This window comes from Pseudorca crassidens, chromosome 5, assembly GCF_039906515.1.
Source record: "Pseudorca crassidens isolate mPseCra1 chromosome 5, mPseCra1.hap1, whole genome shotgun sequence".
In the NCBI taxonomy this organism is placed as follows: Eukaryota; Metazoa; Chordata; class Mammalia; order Artiodactyla; family Delphinidae; genus Pseudorca; species Pseudorca crassidens.
Window position 1 is genome coordinate 100,684,849 of NC_090300.1, and position 26,177 is coordinate 100,711,025.

General features: G+C 36.5%; 1 protein-coding gene and 1 pseudogene across 21 annotated transcripts in view; one reads left to right on the top strand and one right to left on the bottom strand.

The window, feature by feature from the left end:
- SENP7 (SUMO specific peptidase 7) overlaps positions 1-26,177 on the top strand; it is a 172,469-nt gene that overhangs the window by 19,631 nt on the left and 126,661 nt on the right. For 13 of the 21 annotated variants that reach the window (XM_067739034.1, XM_067739033.1, XM_067739047.1 and 10 more), the window contains 3 exons: positions 10,363-10,415; positions 18,697-18,766; positions 19,927-20,011. In XM_067739034.1, coding sequence (XP_067595135.1) covers positions 18,753-18,766; positions 19,927-20,011 — 99 coding nt within the window. In that variant the 5' untranslated portion in view covers positions 10,363-10,415; positions 18,697-18,752. Of the gene's footprint in view, positions 1-10,362; positions 10,416-18,696; positions 18,767-19,926; positions 20,012-26,177 lie in introns of those variants that run through there. The other 8 variants (XM_067739043.1, XM_067739048.1, XM_067739055.1 and 5 more) reach the window with 3 other exon arrangements.
- Positions 8,672-8,754, bottom strand: LOC137225642 (U4 spliceosomal RNA; annotated as a pseudogene).

Here is a 26,177-nt window from a genome sequence, read left to right on the forward strand (position 1 = left end):
GTATATGCCTTCAATAGATCGATGTTTGTTTTAATATACTTTTTTCTCCCCTAAAACCTTCAAGTGAAATTGACACATAAGGCCTATGCACAGTGTTTATCTGGTGTCATTTGTGTGCTTCCTCACACAGAACTTTAGGGGTAATCATACCTCAGTTTAACATGCACAGCCTTTTTTCAATAAAAGCATTTCTCCTTGGCTTAGTACGTTGTTTTGGGGGTAAGGGCAAGATATTAGCCTTGTTCTTCAGTAAATCCCATCCTCTTTACCTGGTTACACTTAGATTTATTTATCTATTTATTACAGTTAATTTGGTGCAAGTAGTTGTGGGAAGTAAAATTTGAGAGTAAAATTGTTAATTCTTTTTAAATTTTATTTATTTATTTATTTATTTTGTGGTACACGGGCCTCTCACTGTTGTGGCCTCTCCCGTTGCGGAGCACAGGCTCCAGACGCGCAGGCTCAGCGGCCATGGCTCACGGGCATAGCCGTTCCGCGGCATGGCATGTGGGATCTTCCCGGACCGGGGCACGAACCCATGTCCCCTGCATCGGCAGGTGGACTCTCAACCACTGCGCCACCAGGGAAGCCCTTAAAATTGTTAATTCTTAAAAGACGTTGATATTTATGTGAGCTATCCCTCTGGAGAGGATTTCTTTTTCTGCTGACTTCCCTTTTGGAGCTGTCCTTTCTGAAAAGTAATTGTTAATGTATAGTAAAAACCATTCTCAGATCTAATATTAACTAGCTGTTCTCCAGTATTCATCTGGTTTTAAGAGATGAATATTAATTTTTAAGAATGATTCTTTTCTGAATAGTGTATATTTAATTTTCTCACATAGATTCTCAGAAACAGAACAATCAGTTGGCTTAAAGGGATTCTGAATTCTGTGTGACATTTATGTGCATGCAGTTGCCATTTCATTAGGAGGGTTGCTAACTGGAACTTGAATGACTGGAAGTGACATTTATCATCGTGAGAATTTCATAAGTACCCAAAGGTAAAATTTTGATTAATAACAGGAAGAATTCTAGGTTAGAGGTATAAGGAAGGCGAATAGCAGTCGAGAGAGAAAACAAGATATGAAGTTTCAAGTTTCCTCTGTGAGACTGCACTAGGTTTTCCTAAACTTTCTCCTGAACAAGGAAGAACTATGAAGGGTTACATAGTGTATTGCTCAAAACTCTTTTAGTTGCAAGTAGCAGAAACCCAATTCCAGGTGGTTTAAGCAAAACAAAAAAACAAGCATTTGTGGACTCACATAACTGACAACTGTAGGAGTTGGATGGCTTCTGGCATGGCTGTATCTGTTTTAGGCACTGGTTCTCAAGGTATGGTCTGGGAACCTCTGGGTTCCCAGAGTCCCTTTTGGGTCTGTGAGCTTACACGGTTTTTCATAATTTTAAGACATTGTTTGCCTTTCCCTCTTAATCTTCTACCTGTGTACAGGACAGTTTTCCAGAGGCTACATGACATGTATCACAACAAATTGAATGCAGAAGCATATAGAGGAAATCATCTGTCTTTTATTAAGTCAGATGTTAAAGAGAGTTGCAAAAAGTAAAATAATGCCATTCTTCTCAATGTTTTGAAACTAAAGTTATTTAAAAAATAGTTACGTTAACATGCATTGTGTTATTGTTTTTAAATGAGTTAATAAAGAAAAATTCTGTAAGTAGAAGAACCACGAAAACTCTGATTGCCCTACTTTTCTGGAATGTGACCATGAATCAAGAATCAAGCATAAAACACCTCTAAGCATGAGAGGAGAAATCACATGGTTTGTATGCTAAAGTTCACTCATGAGAAGCTTCTGAAGGCTTTCTTCCTATTATACTGAATCTATGTGTTTAAGTTATTTATTACCCCAATAAAGATGAATATCCTATTTCCAGGTTTCCAGCATATCAAAGCAGTGAATTAGATGGGGACACAGATAAAAAATTATTGGTACCAGAGACAGGTCTAGTGACAGTTGAATGAAATAATAAAGTGCTAATGGTCATTCAAGGGAGCATGACCATTAGAAATGTTTAACAACAACAAAAGTATAACAGATATATTAGAGTCATAGATCACAACTTCCAAATGAATTTTTGAATTAAAACAGGAAAGTTGAAGTAAATTTCAAGTTATCAACTGTTCAGGCAACAACTTTGGAGATCTGTGTTCATTCTCATTTGCAGTTAAGGATAGATAAGTTTTTTTAGTACTTAGGTACTAAACAGCATGCTAAGAATTTTACAGATGTTATAATTCTTTCGAAAACCTTCTGAGGTGGTTATTATTATTTCTGATATACAGATGAGGAACCTGGAATTTAGGGAGGGTAAGCAACTGTTAGCAATACAAGAAGCAGAGCCAGGATTCAAAATCTGGTCTTTCTGATTACAAAACATATAATTTAAATCTTTTTTACTGTCATAGGATGTTAGTGAATCTTACTTGGAAAAAAGGTTTGATGGACAAATAAATGGGACAACTGTAGTTATAAGAAAATTTTATTTACTGCAGGATTTTTCAGAGCTTTTGCTGTGCTACTATACATTCTGCCTCTCCAAGAGATTGAACATGCAGTGTTTTTCAGACTTGCTTGATTTTGAAACTCTTCCCTCCTCCCCCAGTTTCAGCTTGAGGATCTAGTGTCCCATGATGATACACCTTTCTTTTTTCAGTAGGTCCAGGTGATGGCTGCATATTATGCAGTGTCTGATGAACCATAATTGAAGTTCAAAACCAGAATCTACAATTAATCATGGTAAAACTACTTTATTTGCAGTGATGTTAGCTGAAGCCATTGGAATGGATAGGATTACCCACAGAAAGAGTATGGAGTGAGAAAAATCTTGAATCACATATATTTAATTTCAAAGTAAGGAGGAAGAGACACTGGTGAACAGTTAGGCAGATTAGAAGGAGTATGATAGGTTTGGGAAGCAAGGGAGAGTGAATGCAATGTAAATCAGAGAGTTAAAGCAGTATGAGGATGCTGGATTTGGCAATTAGTAGGTCACTTTTTTTTTTTAACCACTGATTTTAGTAGAGCAATAGGGACAAAAGCCAGATTTCAAGAGGCTAAATGAATGAGTGGTGGTGAGGAAATAGAAGATGAGATGTGCATTAAAGATTTTGGAACAAGCTTGAGTATGAAATTAAGTAGAAAGGATTATTTAAAAAAGACTATAAAAATCAGGTTTGTATGGCATGGGAAAGGGTTCACTGGAGAGAGAACGATATCTGGTAGGAGATAATTGATAGGGTGAAGTCTTAGAAGAAATGGGGGAGGATAGACTCAGGACAGTTTGTTAAATAAGACTTGTGTAAAGGTGGGAAGATGGATAAAGATATAGATAAATTTTGAGAAGTTAAGGATATTGCAATCATGGCTTCTAAGTGAAATAGGCAAGATCATCTTTTGAGAAAGAGGGACTTTCAGGTGGTATTGGGAGCTCAAAATAGAGTAGGAGGTCAATTAGGGATGAATAGAAGAGCTGTTGGGCTTCCGTCGTGGCGCAGTGGTTGAGAGTCCACCTGCCGATGCAGGGGACACGGGTTCATGCCCCAGTTCAGGAAGATCCCACAGGCCGTGGAGCGGCTATGCCCATGAGCCATGGCCGCTGAGCCTGCGCGTCCGGAGCCTGTGCTCCGCAACGGGAGAGGCCACAACAGTAAGAGGCCCGCGTACCGCAAAAAAAAAAAAAAAAAGAACTATTAACTAATTTTGAAAAGGTATTTGTTAAAACACGTGTGCGTCTGTAGATAGTACCAGTTGTGGTTACTACAATTATGATTTTCTTTAGCAGTGCTAATCAGTCTAGGAGCAAGAATTTGGGGGGAATAAAAGAATTTAGTTTTACTTAGGGTTAAAGGGTATTATACGATGTGGGGGTAAAAAATGGGATCAGTGCGAGTGAGGAAATGGAAGGGTTAAAGGACAGTATGTTGTAGAATGAGAGGTTCACATTTGTGAGCTTGAGAAGTGTAACCCTATTAAATCTATTTGTGAATGCACGTTGTTGAAATGGGAATGTGATATGAAGAAGTTTGTTGGACTAGAGTAAATTAAGATGAGTCCATTGTATTGAGTGATTTGATTTATGAAAGTTTTAGAGCTTCGGTATGATGGTAGGTTTTAATGATAGAGAGGAAAACTATGAATCAAGTATCAGAATATTCTAGGAATGTTGGAAAGGGTCTTGGGTCAGTACATGGCAATTATAATATGGGTGAGGTAATAATACATACAAGTTATGGGAATTTTAAAGGAGGAATTATTGCAATAAGGATGAATATTAATTGGAAGTGGTGGCAGGGGGAGGAGGTTGTTAATCCCTTCCCCTGTTTTTATAAGTGGGAGAAGAATATTCTTGAGAGAGTCTTAAAAAAATAGTGTAGTAAATAAAAAGATGTATAATGTATAATTATGTAATAAAAAGGATTCAGTTAAACTGAGGTGGAGGAAATGTTCAAGGAGAAGATTCAGAATTTAAGGAAATTGTATTGACTTTGGAAAGGAATTTGGTGGGCTGGGGAAGAGCTAGAGAAGAGTGTAGATGAAAACTATACCTCAATAAAAAGAAAAACAAAGAGAATATTAAAAAGACATGTACTCAAGGGTCAAGTTAAAAAAAAAATGTAGTGGAAAGGGTAGAGTGGCATTACCTAAGAGATGAGAAATAGCAAGGTAATAAGCTGTAGGGATTGGAATCTAGGGTGGTGAATGTGATTCCCAAGCCTGGTGATAGAAGGCAGAGGATTGGAAAGTAGATTAGAGGGGGGATATGGTAACACAGGGAGTGGGTTATGTATAGGACTGAGTAGCTCTAAAGATTCAGACTGGAACTTTGCTGTAATGGTGCTGTCTCAAACCTGCCTCTCAGATGTATAACTCTAATGTGAGTCTTCAGTAATTTAGGAGGCTGGCTAATGTGAGCTGCTTCATCACATATACCTAGATTGATAACTCACTTCTTGGCTTCACTTAGCATTGCACTGTCCTACCACCCATTTCTCCCTGTCTAAAACTTATTATCTAAAACTTACTTCAAAGCCCAGTTCAATTGTGCCTTTTCAAGAACTATCTCCTAATTAACTCAAACTTAAAAAATATTCCTATTTTTGAATTTCCATGGGTGTTTGCGCCTCTTATGTGATGTTTGCCAGATTCCATCATATATTCTAGCTTGCTGAATTGTTTAATCTCTGCTTTTATACCGTTAACTCTGTGACAGGGGCTGTCTTATTCATTTCCTATCCCCGTAGCATCCGGCATGCCTAGAGTGTTCTGGTTAAGAATTCCACCTCTGGAATCAGACCAGTGATGGATTAACATGGTGACCTTGGGCAAGTTATTTGTATTTTTCAAACCTAGATTCTTCATCTATAAAATGGAGATAATGCCATTACTGAACTCACAAGACTTTTGTAAGATTAAATAAAATAATTTGTGTAAAGTACTTAGCATAGTGCCTGGCAATGATAATTACTGTTGTTTAAAATAAATGTTTATGTAATATATGAATGAATGGTTCCACAAGCTCCTTGAGAAAAAGTCATGCTTTCTGATTATTTGACATATATATATATAATGGGAATAATTAGAGTGATTTTTCTGTATGCTAATGTAAATACATTAAGGTTTCTTAAAGAGGGGTATTTTAGTATAAAATATTGTAATAATAATAGTTATCATTTATTTGCAGTATTTGCCAGATATACTCTAAAGGGAGACGATCTCCCTTTATTTTGAAATATAGTTGATTTATTGTGTTTGTTTCAGGTGTACAGCAAAGTGATTCAGCTGTATATATGTTTTTCAGATTATTTTCCATTATAGGTATTACAAGATATTGAATATTGTTCCCTGTTTTGTACAGTAAATCCTTGTTGCTTATCTATTTTATGTATAGTAGTTTGTATCTGTTAATCCCATACTTGTAATTTATCGTTCTGCCCACTCTCTTTCCCCTTTGGTAACCATAAGTTTTTTTTTTCTATGTCTGTGAGTCTGTTTCTGTTTTGTATTTGGATTCATTTGTATTAATTTTTACATTCTGCATACAAGTGATATCGTATATTTATCTTTTTATGACATTTCACTTAATATGATATTCTCTGGGTCCATTCTTGTTGCTGCAAATGGCAATATTTCATTCTTTTTTATGGCTGAGTAATATTCCATTATATGTATATGTGTGTGTGTGTGTGTGTGTGTGTGTGTGTGTGTCTACACACACCGCATCTTCTTTATCCAGTCATCTGTTGATACACACTTAGGTTGCTTCCATGTCTTGGCTGTTATAAATAGTGCTGCTATGAACATTGGGGTGCATGTATCTTTTTGAATTAGAGTTTTCGTCTTTTCTGGATATATGCCCAGGAGTGGGATTGCTGAATCACGGTAGCTCTATTTTTTGTTTGTTTGTTTTTTTATTTAATTTATTTATTTTATTATTTTTGGCTGCGTTGGGTCTTTGTTGCTGCGCGTGGGCTTTCTCTAGTTGCCGCGAGCGGGGGTTACTCTTTGTTGCAGTGCGTGGGCTTCTCATTGCAGTGTCTTCTCTTGTTACAGAGCACGGGCTCTAGGTGCATGGGCTTCAGTAGTTGTGGCACGCGGGCTTCAGTAGTTGTGGCTCACGGGCTCTAGAGCACAGGCTCAGTAGCTGTGGAGCATGGGCTTAGTTGCTCCATAGCATGTGGGATCTTCCTGGACCAGGGCTTGAACCCGTGTCCCCTGCATTGGCAGGTGGATTCTTAACCACTGCGCCACCAGGGAAGCCCCTCCAGTTTTAGTTTTTATTTTTTAATTATTTAAAAAAATATTTATTTTATTTTATTTATTTATTTTGGCTGTGTTGGGTCTTAGTTGCAGCATGTGGGGTCTTTGTTGTGGTGCTCAGGCTTCTCTTCTCTCTAGTTGTGGTGTGCGGGTTCCAGGACATATGGGCTCTGTAATTGTGGCGTGTGGGGTCCAGAGCGCATGGACTCTGTAGTTTGTGACACGTGGGCTCTCTCTTTGAGGCATGCGAGCTCAGTAGATGTGGCCCCGTGGCATGTGGGATCTTAGTGCCCCAACTAGGGATCGAACCCATGTCCCCTGCATTGGAAGGAGGATTCTTTACCACTGGACCACCAGGGAAGTCCCCATTTTTTGTTTTTAAAGGAACCCACATACTGTTTTCCATAGTGGTGGTACCAACTTACATTCCCACCAACAGTGTAGGAGGATTCCCTTTTCTCCACACCCTCTCCAGCATTTATTATTTGTAGACTTTTCCATGATAGTTATTCTGACTGGTGTGAGGTGATACCTCATTGTAGTTTTGATTTCCATTTCTCTAATAATTAGCGACATTGAGCATCTTTTCATGTGCCTTTTGGCCATCTGCATGTCTTCTATGGGGAAATGTGTACTTAGGTCTTCTGCCCGTTTTTTGATTGGGTTGTTTTGTTTTATTTTGTTTTGTTTTTTTGATATTGAGTTGTATGAGCTGTTTGTATATTTTGGAAATTAAGCTCTTGTCAGTCACATTGTTTGCAAATATTTTCTCCCATTCTGTAGGTTGTCTTTTCATTTTGTTGATGGTTTCCTTTGCTGTGCAAAAGCTTTTAAGTTTGATTAGGTCCCATTTGTTTATTTTTGCTTTTATTTCTTTTGGGAGACTAGACTATGTCACTTTAATCTTGGCAATTGAAAAGCTGGATATTGTCCCCTTTTTAGAGATGAGACACTGAGTCTCAGAGAAGTCACAGCTAGTAAGCCAAGATATAAATTTAGGTTGTTGGACTTTAATATTTTTACTCTAGAGCACTGTGCTATACCAGACAGTCACAAGCAGCGATGCATCATTTATTAAAATGCTCTAATACCAACCTCGTATCAGATGGAGCAACTCAGTTATAGAGCCCCTAAAATTTTGGGAAGTCACAATAGTAGTCACCAGAAGAAATGTACAAACATTCTGCAAAATAGGATAGAAGCATTTTTAACTCAATGAGTCTGTCTGTGATTTAAGCAACTGATATTCCTTTTTTAAAAATACATATATTTTATTAAATTGAAAGTTGACTAGAAAGTGAATTTATGTAAGAAAGGTTTTCTTACCATTTATCTAAATGTTATATATTTTTGGTAGTCTGAGAAATGCTACTTTATTGAAAATTATTTAAATCTATTGAAAGCTTAAGTATAGAAGTTAAAGTAATTTTTACATCAGTGATTGCTCGAGGAAATGCATATGGTGAAATTCATGCTATTTTCATGAAATGAGAGAAATTATTTCAGCTATGTAGATTTCTGGATAAGCTATAGCCCATTCGTTATAACTGTTATTTTAAAGGTTTTTTAATTTTTAAGTTGAGATATTACATACGACACAGTACAGTATCTTTAGTTTGATGATTTTTTATACTTGTATACATACACTTGTATAACTATCACCTAGATCAAGATACGGAACATTTCCAGCATCTCAGAAGGCTAACTTGTATCCCATCCCAGTCAGTCAGTAGTTTTTCCCTGCTCGGGTACTCACACTATCCTAACTGATTTGTTTTACCTGTTCCTGAATTCCACATAAATAGAATCATACATTCTTCTGCATCTGTTTTCTTCTGAACGTAATGTCTGTGAGATGTATCCGTGTTGTGCACAGCAGTAATTCATTCTTTTTTATTACTATGTAGTTTTCAATTAGCAATAATTGCGCCTCGGATAAACCTCGTTGGCTATGATACTGCCACTGTGCAAAGCTTGTAGTTTTCTATTGTATGAAAAGGTTTATCCATGCTCCTGTGATGGACATTTGGATTATTTTTAGTTTTTGGCTATTAAGAACAAAGATAACTTAACATTCTTATACATGCCTTTTGGTGGACGCAGGCACTCATTTCTCTTGATTAAATATCTAGAAATGTAATTGTTGGACATTGAGTAGGCAGGTGTCTAACTTTAGTAGATACTGACTGGCAAAGTAGATGTATTCGTTTACACTCCCACCAGCAATATATGAGACTTCTAGTCTCTTATCAATACTTGGTATTGTCATTCTTTTTAATTTTACCCTTTCCAAGGGCTGTGTAATGGTATTCTCTTACCATTTTAGTTTACACTTCCCTAGTAATAATGAAATTGAGCATATTTTCATATGTTTATTGGCCACTTGGACATTCTTTTTTATGGAGTACCTATTCAAGGCTTTTTCCCATTTTGAAGATTGGGTTGTCTTGCCTTTGCTTTATACGAGTTCTTTATGTGTTCTGGTTATGAATCCTTTGACAGATATATGTATTATACAGTATTATTAACTATAGTCACCATGCTGTACATAGATACATGAATTATAAATAATCTTCCAGTCTGTGTTTTGCCTTCTCACTCAATGATGAGGTTTGGTGAACAGAAGTTTTTAATTTTAATGAAGTTGAGTTTATTAATCCTTTTCTTTATGGATTAGTACTACTTGAGTCTTGTTTGAGAGATCCTTGCGAACTCCAAGGTCATGAAGATATTCCCCTCATTTTTATTCTAGAAGCTTTGTTTGTCTTTGACATTTAAATCTATGATCAATTTAAAAAGAATTTTTGATATAGTGTGATGTTTATTACTTATTTGTTTACCTTGTTTGGTTATCAAATTGTGTCAGCATTACTCATGGAAAAGATCATCCCTTTTCCACTGAATTGCAGTGGTGTGTTTGTCATAAATAGGTGATCACATTTGTGTGGGTCTCTACCATTCATTTTTATTATGAAATTTGTGAGAAATTTCAGTGAATTGTAAGTTCCAGGAAGACTTAGGCTGTGTTTAATTTGCTCACTACACTATACCCACTGGCTAGCACAGTGCCAGACACATGATAGACATTCAGTAATTATTTGTTGACTGAATGAAAGAATCATAAAAGAAAATCCCGTAGAAGTCTGAAAAATGTTGGTGAGGAAAGACTTAAGCTGTTCTCTGTTGCATAAATGCTTAGATATGTAGCCCTCACCTTGTGTTCTCCACCCCTGTGGCCCCCCACCCCCCATTATAAGAATTTATCTGGTCTTATGGTTCAACCAACATAAATCGAAGACCTACTGGATACTAGGATTTTTGCCAAGGAATTTCTTATTGAGTTCTTAGAACCAACTTTCTTTTTTCAGTTGTCATCATATGTATATTGTTTAATTGAGAAATTTTGTGAGAATCTGCTACTCTTTGATTATTTTTGACCTTTAGTCCTTCAGGTTCTGTAAAATGTATCAATGTAAATTGTAAATGTAACAAGCTAATTTGAAACAAAAGATAACTGAAAAGATTTATTCTGTTATGTTATCTCATTTAATGTTAAATTATAATTTTTACTATGTCTTTGTAGAAATTGTCACAGAAGGGAAAAGGAAAAAGCCTTCATCTTTGGAGTTACATAAGGTATGTATTAGTTTTGCTCTTAACCTTTGCATTATCTTTAGAGTTAATAATATTGAAAGTATTTTGGTATTTGTCTTTTTAATAAAATTTTAGGGAAAATACTGTAAATCCATAATTAATCAGTGTTCTTTTGGGAATGGTATATCCTAATAAACCGAGGGTTAGCTAGGAAACCCTTTCTGGGACCAGCCTTGTTTAAATCATTGTAAAATTTTCCAGTCTACTTTCCAAGTCTTATTTTAGATTTATATAGAACAGAACTCATTTCTTTGATGACTGAATATATTAGAGCACCTGAGATTCATTCACTTCTGATACTGTAGATGTTGAAGAGTTGTATTCAAGTCATGTGCTGAAATTTACTGTTTGGAATATGTATGTATGTCCTTTTAAACATACTTTTTTTTTCATTTATTTATTTCTTTTATATAAGCCAAGAGTAGCAAAACAAGTAAAATGAAGTTTCTACCTACATAGAGGTGTTTAAAAAAATTTAATCTGTGTTTTTAGAAAGATAATCTTTTTTCCTATAGAATTTTGTGATTTAAATGCCATAGTACCTTGATTTGCATTATAATAATTTATTAGAGACTTTTCTCTGACACATTCTGATTATACACAGAGGACTTTAATTTGGTGTATTTTTTGGAACAAAGAGGGACAAGAAGAAATCATAAAGGAGGGCTGTGAGAGGAATCAAGAGTACCTTACAAGACCACACAGAGAGCATGGCTTTGGATACTCTTTTTCTACCTTGGCTTACCTCAGATTTTGTGGGGTGTGGTTTCTTCATTTAAAATTCTGGGACTTCCCTGGTGGCACAGTGGTTAAGAATCTACCTGCCAGTGCAGGGGACATGGGTTCTATCCCTGGTCCGGGAAGATCCCACATGCCGCAGAGCAACTAAGCCCGTGTGCCACAGTTACTGAGCCTACACTCTAGAGCCTGGGTGCCACAACTACTGAAGCCCGTGCTCCTAGAGCCTGTGTTCCGCAACAAGAGAAGCCACCGCCATGAGAAGCCCACACACCACAGTAAAGAATAGCCCCCACTTGCCGCAACTGGAGAAAGCCCATGCAGAGCAACACAGCCAAAAAAAAGAAAAAAAAAGAAAAAATTCTGGATTTAGGGAATCCAGGCGGTTCAGTGGTTAGGACTCCATGCTTTCACTGCTGTGGGCCCGGGTTCGATCCCTTGTTGGGGAACTAAGATCCCATAAGCTGTGCCATTCAGCCAAAAAAATTCAGCCATAAGTGAGGTAGATGAGGGAGTTAAAAAAGAAATTTACATTGTTATTATACCCAGTTTTATTATTTATTTATGTATTTGATTTTTAAGAATTTTTATTGGCGTATAGTTGATTTACAAGGTTGTGTTAGTTTTAGGTGTACAGCAAATAAATCAGTTATACATATATCCACTCTTTTTTAGATTCTTTTCCCATGTAGGTCATTACAGAGTATGGAGTAGAGTTCCCTGTGCTATACAGGGAACTTATTAGTTATCTATTTTATGTGTAGTAGTGTGTATATGACAATCCCAGTCACCCAGTTTATCCCTCCCCCACCCCTTTCTCTTCTAGTAACCATAAGTTTGTTTTCTACATCTGTGACTCTATTTCTGTTTTGTAAATATGTTCATTTGTACCAGTTTTTAGGTGCCACATAAAAGCAATATCATATGATATTTGTCTTTCTCTGTCTGACTTACTTTACTCAGTGTGACAATCTCTAGGTCCATCCTTGTTACTGCAAATGGCATTATTTTGTTCTTTTTTATGGCTGAGTAATATTCCACTGTATATATATGTACCACATCTTCTTTATCCATTCCTCTGTCGATGGACACCTAGGTTGCTTCCATGTCCTGGCTATTGTAAATAGAGCTGCAGTGAACATTGTGGTACATGACTCTTCCTGAATTATGGTTTTCTCAGGGTATATGCCCAGTAGCGGGATTGCTGGGTCATATGGTAGCTCTATTTTTAGTTTTTTAAGGAACCTCCATACTTTTCTCCTTAGGGGCTGTATCAGTTTACATTCCCACCAACAGTGCAAGAGGGTTCCCTTTTTTTCTCCACACCCTCTCCAGCATTTATTGTTTGTAGATTTTTTGATGATGGCCATTCTGACTGGTGTGAGGTGATACCTCATTGTAGTTTTGATTTTCATTTCTCTAATAATTAGTGATGTTGATCATCTTTTCTTGTGCTTTTTGGCCATCTGTATGTCTTTGGAAAATGAGAAAAATGTACATTTAGATCTTCCATTAAAAAAATTATTATTATTATTATTATTTTGGCCACACCGCATGGCATGTGGGATCTTAGTTCCCTGTCCAGAGATTGAACCCCCACCCCCTACATTGGAAGTGTGGTGTCTTAACCACTGGACCGCCAGGGAAGTCCCTGTTTGTTTTTTTGATATTGAGCTGCGTGAGCTGTTTGTATATTTTGGAGATTAATCCCTTGTTGGTCTCTTCATTTGCGAATATTTTCTCCCATTTTGAGGGTTGTCTTTTTGTTTATGATTTCCTTTGCTGTGCAAAAGGTTTTAAGTTTAATTAGGTCCCATTTGTTTGTTTTTATTTTCATTACTCTAAGAGGTGGATCCAAAAGATATCTCTGCTATTTATGTCAAGAGTGTTCTGCCTATGTTTTCCTCTAAGAGTTTTATAGTATCTGGCCTTACATTTAGGTCTTTTTCAAAAAAACCTATTTATTTATTTATTTTTGGCTGCATTGGGTCTTCATTGCTGTGCGCAGGCTTTCTCTTGTTGTGGCAGGCGGGGGCCACTCCCATTGCGGTGCATGGGCTTCTCATTGCAGTGGCCTCTCTTGTTGCGGAGCACGGCTCTAGGCACATGGGCTTCAGTAGTTGTGGCATGCGGGCTCAGTAATTGTGGCTCGCGGGCTCTAGAGCGCAGGCTCAGGAGCTGTGGCACACGGGCTTAGTTGTCCCGTGGCACGTGGGAACCTCACGGACCAGGGGTCGAACCCGTGTCCCCTGCATTGGCAGGCAGATTCTCAACCACTGGGCCACCAGGGAAGTCCCCATTTAGATCTTTAATCCAATTTGAGTTTATTTGTGTGTATGTATACCTGGTTTTAAATACCTCTGTATTGACTGCCACTTCTTTTCTGCTTAATACCTTCAGTGAAGTGAAATGCTTTGCTTTAGGACATTGGTTTATGCATCTTGCTCTGAAGCTCCACCATTAGAAATTCATAATTTGTATTATGAGTGTACTGACTAAATACATTTCTCTTATTTTTAGTTGTACAGCAATGTTTTTTAAAACTGTTAATTTTCAAGTAACTTTAAATTTACAGAAATAGTACAGTTTCCATCTACCCTTCACTCAGCTTCCCCCAGTGTTAATGTCTTACATAACCATAGTACAGTTATCAACATAAAGAAGTTAACATGGGTATATTTTAAACTATAGACATTATTTGAATTTCTTCAATTTTTTCACTAATGTCATTTTTCTGTTTTAGGATCCAATTCAGGATCTCACATTGCATTGATTTCCTTAAGTCTATGACAGTTCTTGTCTTTTTTCTTTCATGACCATGACACTTTTAAAGAATACTAGGCAATATTTTGTTGAATCCTTAAGTTTGGGTTTGTCTTATGTTTCTAATCATGTGTGATTAGATTAAGGTTGTGGCTTTTTGAGAACAATACCACAGAAGTGTTGTGCCCTTCTCAGTTGTCCTATCAGGGGTACATAATGATGGTATGTCTTATTACTGGTGATGTCAGTCTTGATCACCTGGTTAAGATGGTGTCTGTGTGGTTACTCCATTGTAAAGTTATTTTTTATCTTTAATAAATAGATATCTTGGGAGAGATATCTTGTGTTTTTTCTCCCAGTTTTATTGAGGTATAATTGACATATAGCACTCCATAAGTTTAAGGTGTACAATATAATGATTTTTCTTACATACATCATGAAATGATTACCACAGTAGGTTTAGTGAACATCCATCATCTCATATAGATACAACATTAAAGAAATAGAAAGAAATTTTTTCCCTTGTGATGAGAACTCTTTGGTTTTATTCTTTTAACAACTTCTATTTATAACGTACATCAGTGTTCATTTCTTTATCATGTTGTATGTTACATCCCTAGTACTTATTTATCTTACAATTGGAAGTTTGTATTGGGAGAGATATTTTGAATCTATGCAAATATACTGTTTCTTCTTAAACTTTCACCCACCGTTTTAGCATTTAACAGTGGATCTTGCTTGCAACAGTTAAAATACGATATTCTATTGGTGACTTTCTATTTTCTTCATTCCCTCTATATTTATTAAAATTCTTCTGGAATGGATAGCTGTCCCTCTTGTCTCACTTATTTATTCAATTATTTACATATATCAACATGGACTTATAGGTATTTATTTTATTTTATGTGTTATAATCTACTACTGTCATTACTGGTTTTGTTGATCAAAGTATTCCAGCTTTGGCATTGGAAGTTCTTTCAGGATGGCTCTTGTGCCCTTTTGACATGCTCCTATGTTTGTTTGTTTGTTTTTTTGAGCTCTTCCTTACTTTCTGGTACTATAAGATACTTTCCAAGGAGTTCTGTTTTTTTAAATTCAAGAATAGTATTCAGAAACCCAGCTCAGGGTGCTAGATGTGCTCATTGCTGCTGGGGTGTCATCATTTCTAGGCTCTCTCAATAAACAGGACTAGAAGAATATATGTGTACTAACTCATACATATACATACATATCTGTATTTATTTCTCTATCTGCTTATCTATACATCTAAAGAAACCCTCATGAGTTCAGTACTGTTACTTCTGATTCCAATCCAATACCACAGGGCTTATTTTAGCCTGCCCTCTTTCCTTATTTATTTATTTTTTAATATTTATTTATTTGGCTGTGCCGGGTCTTAGTTGTGGCACGCGAGATATTTGTTGCGCCACGTGGGATCTTTAGTTGCAGCATGTGAACTCTTAGTTGCAGCACGCAGGATCTAGTTCTCTGACCAGGGATCAAACCCCCCGGCCCCCTGCGGAGTCTTAGCCACTGGACCATCAGGGAAGTCTCCTTCTTCGCTTATTTTTAACTTTTCTGTCTCTCAGTATCTACATTATATTTTCTTATCTGTTCAACCATAATATGCACATGAAGTTGTGGTACTACTGTTTAAAAATGTAGAATTTTTTTAGAATATTGGCATATTAAATTCTTGTTAGCAGTTAATAGTATTGCTTTTTCTCTCAAGGCAGCTAGGGAAATAAATCACTGAAAGGATTGAAGTTTTGATTGGTATAGGGACAACACTCTGATATATTTTAAGTATTTAAAAAAATATTTCTAAATCAATACTAGATTGTTGTGAAGAAATTAGAAAATTCAGTTGAACAAAAAGAATACCGCCTGGACACAGTTAAAATTAACACTGAAGTGTATATCCTACTAATTTGTCTGCGTATCTGTATATCTATCTATAATAAACAAATATTTAAATATTAATGGTTGAAAACCACAAAATACTATTTTATTATTTACTTTTTCTACTTAATTATATATTATAAACATTTTCTGAAATCAAGTTTAAAGCATTGCTCAGTAGATACTTATTGGGTACTTAACATGTATTGGACACTATACTAGGCATAAGTACCAGGGAAGCAGTGGTAAACATTTTCAATGACTACATTATATTCAACTGTAGGGATGTATCACAGTTAATTTAACCACTATCCTGTCATTATATTTTTGAATTGTTTTCAGTTAAAAATTATAAATTGTACTGCAGTTATTATCCTTGTAGCTAAATCTTTGGAACATCATTATCTACTAATTATTCCTGGCCTTTTGATAGGTGCTGGAACTAGATTAACTCAAAGCTTATATCTCTGGATAGATGTAGAGTAAGAGTGTGAATACTTTGAATTCTGCTAATGGGGAGATCCATAGTCTTTGGCTTTTTAAATGAGGAGGTTGATACTGAAAACTAAAAACCAAGACTTTCATTCTTCCTTGGTAAGTCATAGCCATATCTTTGAGCAGACCCCAAAGTTTCCCTAAATAATAATTCTACATCTATGTAGTATCTGAAGAAATAAGTGATTAAGGTTCTGAAGTTCTGTGTTAAGAATACGGCAGAGATCATTTCAGCTTGTAAGGAGCATATGTTAGCAATGCATAACTTGTCGATAGAATCCAGCATATTCACCCCCCCACCCATTATCTTCTTTTGATAGCATTCTCTTTTTGAGGGCATACTGTAATGAATTAGGTATAAAATGAACCTCAAAGTGACTGTGTGAATTGATTTGCTGAAAGGCTTGTTTAGTATTACATTTGAACATTAGTAAGTAAAATAAAATAAATGTTCTTGAGCTTTGTTTTTGGGAAGTTGTTAGAGTTCTGTCAATGTATTTAAGTATAACTTGAAGGGAAGGGGGTTTAGAACCCTTTTTTGCCTTAAAAGATTAAATTTTGATCTTTAAAGTATTAGGAGAGTATTGAAAATATTTGAAAGTATTAGGAGTCCGTTCTGATTCTTGTAATGGAATTATAATATAGGCTTTGCAGAATCATTAGTGGCTTAGAATCTCTGTTGATTGTACACAATTGAGATCATGATTAAAATTTGTCTATGAATAGATCAGATTGTTGTAAAGAGACAGACATTATTTTTATGATTTAATCATTAAGAAAAAAGTGAGTGTAGAAAAATTTGACGGAGTAGTTAGTTGTACCTAAAATCTGCTTGCCACGCATATACAATATTAGACCGAGAGATTTAGATATGTAATTTATTGACCAGGAAGCTGCAGCAGAGGTTTTTCTGGAGCTTTAAATGTTTATTTATTTTGTCTTGCTTTTAATGGTTGCGTGATAGTCCTATTAAAAAATAAAACATGTGGAAACTGTAGAAAGACACAAAAATGAAAATAAAAATCACTCCTTATATTAGCATTCAGAGCTAGTCACTGGTAAACGTTTTTGTGCATATCCTTTCACATTTGTTTTCCATATATGGATTTTTTTTTTGCCTTATAAAAGAGAGATCATTCTGTAGATATGATTTTCTTTATTACTTGTATTGGAAATAATTTCTTATTTGTTCTGGAACATGTTTTTTAATAACTGCTGTACAGTATCTCATTATTTGTCTTTACAATAATTTTATTTGTGTTCTTTTATTATCATTGTTTCTATTTTTTCTATACTATAAATAATATATAGTCTATGTCCCTGTTCATAAATGTTTGTATGTATATACAGTTGGTCCTCGAACACAATGTATTTGAACTGCTTCAGTCCACTTATGCACAGAAGTTTTAAAAATAAATACTATAGTACTACACGATCTGTGGTTGGTTGAACCTGAGGATGTGGAACTATGGATACATAAGGGTGATTATAAAGTTACTCAAATTTTCAATTGCGCAGGGGTTGGTGCCCCAACTCCTGAATTGTTTAACGGTCTACTGTACTTTGATTTTCAAACCTTTTGATGCTTGTTTAGAGTTTTAATAAATTTCCAGATTTCATATGTTTATGCTTTTAGGGGAAGTAGAGAGCTCCTTTTTTTGAAGATAGGGTAAATTATATTTTGTGTCCATCCTAATGGAAGTATACATGAATATTTATTAGGGTAAATAATTTATTAACATTGAGTCTAATCCACTTATAGGTAAAATAATAAAAACTAATTACTGTGAAAAAAGAATATAAAATCTTCCACAGAAGACATCAGAAGTCTTTTATTTTTACAAAATACTCAACACCTATACCCAACTCTTTAAAAAATATCAGCTGCTATTCTTCAAGTTTGAACTTGGTATCTTTTTAGGTTATTACTAGGGTTGTGTAACAGATTATCCCCAAACTTAGTGGTTTAAACTTACTTGGCTCATGAATCTGCTGTCTGGCCAGGGTTCAGAGATAGCTTTTCTTGGTTTCATTTGGAGTTAGCTAGGTTTGCTTGGGGGCTGAGGCCTGGAATCATCTTAAAGGATCACTCACTCACTTACCTTGATACCTGTGTTTGGAAGCCTCATATATCTTGTTATATATCTGTTCTTTTTAGCCTTCTCATGAAATCTTTGCAGCACAGCAGCTTCAGGGTATCCAAGATTCTTTTTAACCTATGGCTTACGGCTCCCAAGGTATCTATACTGAGAGACAGAGAGAGACGGAAAAAAAGAGGGAGGAAGGAAGGGAAAACACACAAATATTGCTACATGAAAGGTAGGCTGAAGCAGTGTAGCTATACATAATGCTTTTTATGATCTAGCCTTGGAAGTCACAGGCCTGCCCAGATTCAAGGGGAAGGAACATAGACTGCACCTGATGTTGGAGAACGGGTCAGTATCACATTGTAAGAAGAGCATGTGGGTTGTAGAATATTGATATGGCCATGATTGGAAAACACAATATGCCACAGTGTCTAATGTAGGCTAAATATCCTACTCACAAAGGATCCATGGGTGTGAACAGTCTGAAGCCCTTGTCTTACTCCCTGAAAAAACAACTGTTATTCCCTGATTAAGAATACAAAGGAAATGACTGATTTAGAGATAATGTTTTGGCAGATGAAGAATTATAAAGAGGTACCTTTTATATAAATTAAATATAAATAATTAAGATGTTACTGATGCCCAAGAGGATTAACTCCAGGGTACTAATGAAATAAAAGTGTTCAGATACCCTTTCTTCACAATTATTTTATCCTCCTAACTTATTTTTACTCTCATTGAAATCATTTTATCGTTGTCACTGGTTGTAGTTGATACAGTGCTTATATGTTATGTAATAAGCTGAACTTGATGCTTAACCATCATTTATAATGTGAAAGTTAAATTATTTTAAGTTCTAAACAAATGATTTCAAACTTGTGGCTACACTGTATCCATCCATTCATTTGTTTATTCAGTATCATGAGCCATACACTTTGGAGATGTAAAGGTGACTAAGGGTGCTCTCTTTAAGGACTTCCACAGTCTGGAGAAGAAGACAGACATGTAGACAAATAATTATAATATAGTATGATATGTGTTAATACAAATTACCAAGTACTAACACCCAGAGAAAGGAACGCCTTGGTGTGGGAGTGTTGACTGTGTGGATAAGAGAATAATTTTGTGCAGAATCTGAGGTATTTAATAGGGGAGAAATAGAGGGAAGAGCATTCTAGGTTGGAGGAGCAGTATGTACAGAGGTGTAGAGATGTATGCTTGAAGAAGGTTGAGCAAACTCAGTGGGGTTGGGGTGTAGAGTTTGTGATATTTGGATGATGTCAAAGAGCCCAGATTGTTAAGAGTTTTATATATAAGTAATGGGTGCTATTGTTGTATTTTAAGATTGTAGCCATAATTAGATTTGTGTGTTAGAGACCTCTGGGGATAGCGTTTGAAAGATTAAAAGGGAAAAAAAGCTGCAAGTAAGAATAGTTAAGAAGTTATTATGGGGGGAACCTTCAAGATGGCAGAGGAGTAAGACGTGGAGATCACCTTCTTCCCCACAGATACATCAAAAATACATCTACATGTGGAACAGCTGTTACAGAACACCTACTGAACGCTGGCAGAAGACCTCAGACTTCCCAAAAGGCAAGAAACTCCCCACATACCTGGGTAGGGCAAAAGAAAAAAGGAAAAACAGAGACAAAAGGATAGGGGTCCTCTGGGCAGGAGCAGCAGATTAAATCTCCACAATCAACTTGATGTACCCTGCGTCTCTGGAATACCTGAATAGACAATGAATCATCCCAAAACTGAGGCGATGGACTTTGGGAGCAACTATACACTTGGGGTTTGCTTTCTGCATCTAATTTGTTTCTGGATTTTTGTTTATCTTAGTTTAGTATTTAGAGCTTATTATCATGGGTAGATTTGTTCATTGATTTGGTTGCTCTCTTCCTTTTATATATATATATATTTTTTTTTTTTCTCCTTTTTCTCTTTTTATGAGTGTGTATGCATATGCTTTCTGTGATTTTGTCTGTATAGCTTTGCTTTTACAGTTTGTCCTAGGGTTATAACTTTTTTTGTTTTTTTTGGGTGTAGTTTTTCACGCTTGTTATCATTGGTGGATTTGTTTTTGGTTTGGTTACTCTCTTCTTCCTTTCCTTTTTTTTTTCTTTTTAATATTTTAAAAAATTTTTATTTTAATTATTTTATATTTTTCTCCTCCTTCCTCCCTCCCTCCCTCCCTCCCTCCCTCCCTCCCTTCCTTCCTTCCCTTTATCCCTATCTCCCTCCCTCCCTCCCTTCCTCCCTTCCTTCCTTCCTTCCCTTTATCCCTATCTCCCTCCCTTCCTCCCTCCCTCCCTCTCTCCCTTCCTATCTCTCCCTTTTCTTCTGAGCTGCGTGGCTGACAGGGTCTTGGTGCTCCGGCCGGGTGTCAGGCCTGAGCCTCTGAGGTGGGAGAGCCAAGTTCAGGATATTGGTCCACCAGAGACCTCCCGGCCCCACGTAATATCAAACGGTGAAAGCTCTCCCAGAGATCTCCATCTCAGTGCTACGAGCCAGCTCCACTCAATGACCAGCAAGCTACAGTGCTGGACACCCTGTGCCAAACAACTAGCAAGACAGGAACACAACCCCACCCATTAGCAGGGAGGCTGCCTAAAATCATAGTAAGTTCACAGACACCCCAAAACACACCACCGGATGTGGTCCTGTCCACCGGAAAGATGAGTTGCAGCCTAATCCACCAGAACACAGGCACCAGTCTGCTCCACCAGGAAACCTACACAACCCACTGAACCAACCTTAACTACTGGGCCAGACACCAAAAACAATGGGAACTACGAACTTGCTGCCTGCGAAAAGGAGACCCCAAACACAGTAAGTTAAGCAAAATGAGAAGACATAAATACACAGCAGATGAAAGAGCAAGGTAAAAACCCACCAGACCAAATCAATGAAGAGGAAATCGGCAGTCTACCTGAAAAAGAATTCAGAGTAATGATAGTAAAGATGATTAAAAATCTTGGAAATAGAATGGAGGAAATACGAGAAACGTTTAAGAAGGACCCAGAAAACCTAAAGAGCAAACAAACAATGATGAACAGCATAATAAATGAAATTAAAAATTCTCTAGAAGGAATCGATAGCAGAATAACTGAGGCAGAAGAACGGATAAGTGACCTGGAAGATAAAATAGTGGAAATAACTACTGCAGAGCAGAATAAAGAAAAAAGAAGGAAAAGAATTGAGGACAGTCTCAGAGACCTCTGGGACAACATTAAACGCACCAACATTTGAATTATAGAGGTCCCAGAAGAAGAAGAGAAAAAGAAAGGGACTGAGAAAATATTTGAAGAGATTATAGTTGAAAACTTCCCTAATATGGGAAAAGAAATAATCAATTCCAGGAAGCGCAGAGATTGCCATACAGGATAAATCCAAGGAGAAACACACCAAGACACATATAATCAAACTATCAAAAGTTAAATACAAAGAAAACATATTAAAAGCAGCAAGGGAAAAACAACAAATAATATACAAGGGAATCCCCATAAGGTTAACAGCTGATCTTTCAGCAGAAACTCTGCAAGCCAGAAGGGTGCGGCAGGACATATTTAAAGTAATGAAAGGGAAAAACCTACAACCAAGATTACTCTACCCAGCAAGAATCTCATTCAGATTTGATGGAGAAATTAAAACCTTTTCAGACAAGCGAAAGCTAAGAGAATTCACCAACACCAAGCCAGCTTTACAACAAATGCTAAAGGAACTTCTCTAGGCAGAAACACAAGAGAAGGAAAAGACCTACAAAAACAAACCCAGAACAATTAAGAAAGTGGTAAAAGGAACATAAATATTGATAACTACCTTAAATGTAAATGGACTAAATGCTCCAACCAAAAGACATAGATGGCTGAATGGATACAAAAACAAGAACTGCATGTATGTTTTCTACAAGACACCCACTTCAGACCTAGGGACACATACAGACTGAAAGTGAGGGGATGGAAAAAGATATTCCATGCAAATGGAAATCAACGGAAAGCTGGAGTAGCAATTCTCATGTCAGACAAAATAGACTTTAAAATAAAGACTATTACAAGAGACAAAGAAGGACACTACTTAATGATCAAGTATCAATCCAAGAAGAAGATATAACAACTGTAAATATTTATGCACCCAACATAGGTGCACCTCAATACATAAGGCAAATGCTAACAGCCATAAAAGGGGAAATCAACAGTAACACAATCATAGTAGGGGACTTTAACACCCCACTTTCACTAATGGCCAGATCACCCAAAATGAAAATAAATAAGGAAACACAAGATTTAAATGATACATTAAGCAAGATGGACTTAATTGATACTTATAGGACATTCCATCCCAAAACAACAGAGTACACTTTCTTCTCAAGTGCTCATGGAACATTCTCCAGGATAGATCATATCTTGGGTCACAAATCAAGCCTTGTTAAGTTTAAGAAAATTGAAATCATGTTAAGTATCTTTTTCAACCACAATGCTATGAGACTAGATATCAATTACAGGAAAAAATCTACAAAAAATACAAACTCATCGAAGCTAAACAATACACTACTAAATAACCAAGAGATCACTGAAGAAATCGAAGAGGAAATCGGAAAATACCTAGAAACAAATGACAACGAAAACACGACAACCCAAAACCTATGGGATGCAGAAAAAGCAGTTCTAAGAGCGAAGTTTATAGCAATACAATCCTACCTCAAGAAACAAGAAACATCTCAAATAAACAAGCTAACCTTACACCTAAAGCAATTGGAGAAAGAAGAACAGAAAAACCCCAAAGTTAGCAGAAGGAAAGAAATCGTAAAGATAAGATCCAAAATGAATGAAAAAGAAATGAAGGAAATGATAGCAAAGAATAATAAAACTAAAAGCTGATTCTTTGATAAGATGAACAAATTTGATAAACCATTAGCCAGACTCATCAAGCAAAACTGGGAGAAGACTCAAATCAATAGGATTAGAAATGAAAAAGGAGAACTAACAACTGACACTGTAGAAATACAAAGCATCGTGAGAGATTACTACAAGCAACCATATGCCAGTAAAATGCACAACCTGGAAGAAATGGACAAATTCTTAGAAAAGCACAACCTTCTGAGACTGAACCAGAAAGAAATAGAAAATATAAACAGACCAGTCACAAGCACTGAAATTGAAACCGTGATTAAAAATCTTCCAACAAACAAAAGCCCAGGACCAGATGGCTTCACAGGTGAATTCTATCAAACATTTAGAGGAGAGCTAACACCTATCCTTCTAAAACTCTTCCAAAATATAGCAGATGGAGAAACACCACCAAACTCACCATCACCTTGATACCACAACCAGACAAGGTGTCACAAAAAAATCAAACTACAGGCCAATATCACTGATGAACATAGATGCAAAAATCCTCAACAAAATACTAGCAAACAGAATCCAACAGCTCATTAAAAGGATCATACACCATGAGCAAGTGGGGTTTGTCCCAGGAATGCAAGGATTCTTCAATATATGCAAATCCATCAAGGTGATACACCATATTAACCAACTGAAGGATTAAAAACCTTATGATAAGCTCAATAGATGCAGAAAAAGCTTTCCACAAAATTCAACACTGATTTATGATAAAAACCCTCCAGAAATTAGGCATAGAGGGAACCTACCTCAACATAATAAAGGCTATATATGACAAACCAACAGCCAACGTCATTTTCAATGGTGAAAAACTGAAACTATTTCCACCAAGATCAGGAAGGAGACAAGGTTGCCCACTCTCACCACTGTTATTCAACATAGTTTTGGAAGTTTCAGCCACAGCAGTCAGAAAAGAAAAAGAAATAAAAGGAATCCAAATCAGAAAAGAAGTAAAACTGTCACTGTTTGCAAATGAAATGATACTGTACATAGAGAGTCCTAAATATGCTACCAGAAAACTACTAGAGCTGATCCATGAGTTTGGTAATGTAGCAGGATACAAAATTAATGCACAGAAATCTCTTGCATTCCTTTACACTAATGATGAAAAATTTGAAAGAGAAATTAAGGAAACACTCCCATTTACCATTGCAACAAAAAGAATAAAATACCTAGGAATATACCTACCTAAGGAGAAAAAAGATCTGTATGCAGAATACTATAAGACACTGATGAAAGAAATTAAAGATGATGTGAACAGATGGAGTGATATATCATGTTCTTGGATTGGAATAATCAACATTGTGAAAATGACTCTACTACCCAAAGCAATTTACAGATTCAGTGCAATCCCTATCAAACTACCACTGGCATTTTTCACAGAACTAGAGCAAAAAATTTCACAATTTCTATTAAAACACAAAAGACTCCTAATAGCCAAAGGAATCTTGAGAAAGAAAAAAGGAGCTGGAGGAATCAGGCTCCCTGCCTTCAGAGTATACTACAGAGCTACAGTAATTAAGACAGTATGGTACTGGCAAAAACCAGAAATATAAATCAGTGGAACGGATAGAAAGCCCAGAGATAAATCCACACACATATGGTCACCTTATCTTTGATAAAGGAGTCAAGAATATACAGTGGAGAAAAGTCAACCTCTTCAATAAGTGGTGCTGGGAAAACTGGACAGCTACATATAAAAGAATGAAATTAGAACACTCCCTAACACCATACACACAAATAAACTCAAAATTGATTAAAGACCTGAATGTAAGGCCAGACACTTTAAAACTCTTAGAGGAAAACATAGAACACTCTATGACATAAATCACAGCAAGATCCTTTTTGACCCACTGCCTAGTGTAATGGGAATAAAAACAAAAATAAACAAATGGGATCTAATGAAACTTAAAAGCTTTTGCACAGCAAAGGAAACCATAAGACGAAAGGACAGCCCTCATAATGGGAGAAAATATTTGCAAACGTAGCAACTGACAAAGGATTAATCTTCAGAATATACAAGCAGCCCATGCAGCTCAATAACAAAAAAACAAACAATGCAATCCAAAAATGGGCAGAAGAGCTAAATACACATTTCTCCTTAGAATGTGTACAGATGGTCAACAAACACATGAAAGGATGCTTAACATCACTAATTATTAGAGAAATGCAAATCTAAACTACTATGAGGTATCACCTCACGCCAGTCAGAATGGCTATCATCAAAAAATCTACAAACAGTAAATGCTGGAGAGGATGTGGAGAAAAGGGAACCCTCCTGCAATGTTGGTGGGAATGTAAATTGATACAGCCACTATGGAGAACAGTATGGAGGTTCCTTAAAAAACTAAAAATAGGGGCTTCCCTGGTGGCGCAGTGGTTGAGAGTCTGCCTGCCAATGCAGGGGACACGGGGTCGTGCCCCGGTCCGGGAAGATCCCACGTGCCGCGGAGCGGCTGGGCCCGTGAGCCATGGCCGCTGAACCTGCGCGTCTGGAGCCTGTGCCCTGCAACGGGAGAGGCCACAACAGTGAGAGGCCCGCGTACTGCTAAAAAAAAAAAAAAAAAAAAAAACCAACTAAAAATAGAGCTACTGTATGACCCAGCAATCCCGCTACTGGGCATATACCCTGAGAAAACCATAATTCAAAAAGAGTCATGTACCACAATGTTCATTGTAGCTCTATTTACAATAGCCAGGACATGGAAGAAACCTAAGTGTCCATCGACAGATGAATGGATAAAGAAGATGTGGCACATATATACAATAGAATAACACTTGGCCATAAAAAGAAACAAAACTGAGTTATTTGTAGTGAGGTGGATGGACCTAGAGTCTGTCATAGAGAGTGAAGTATG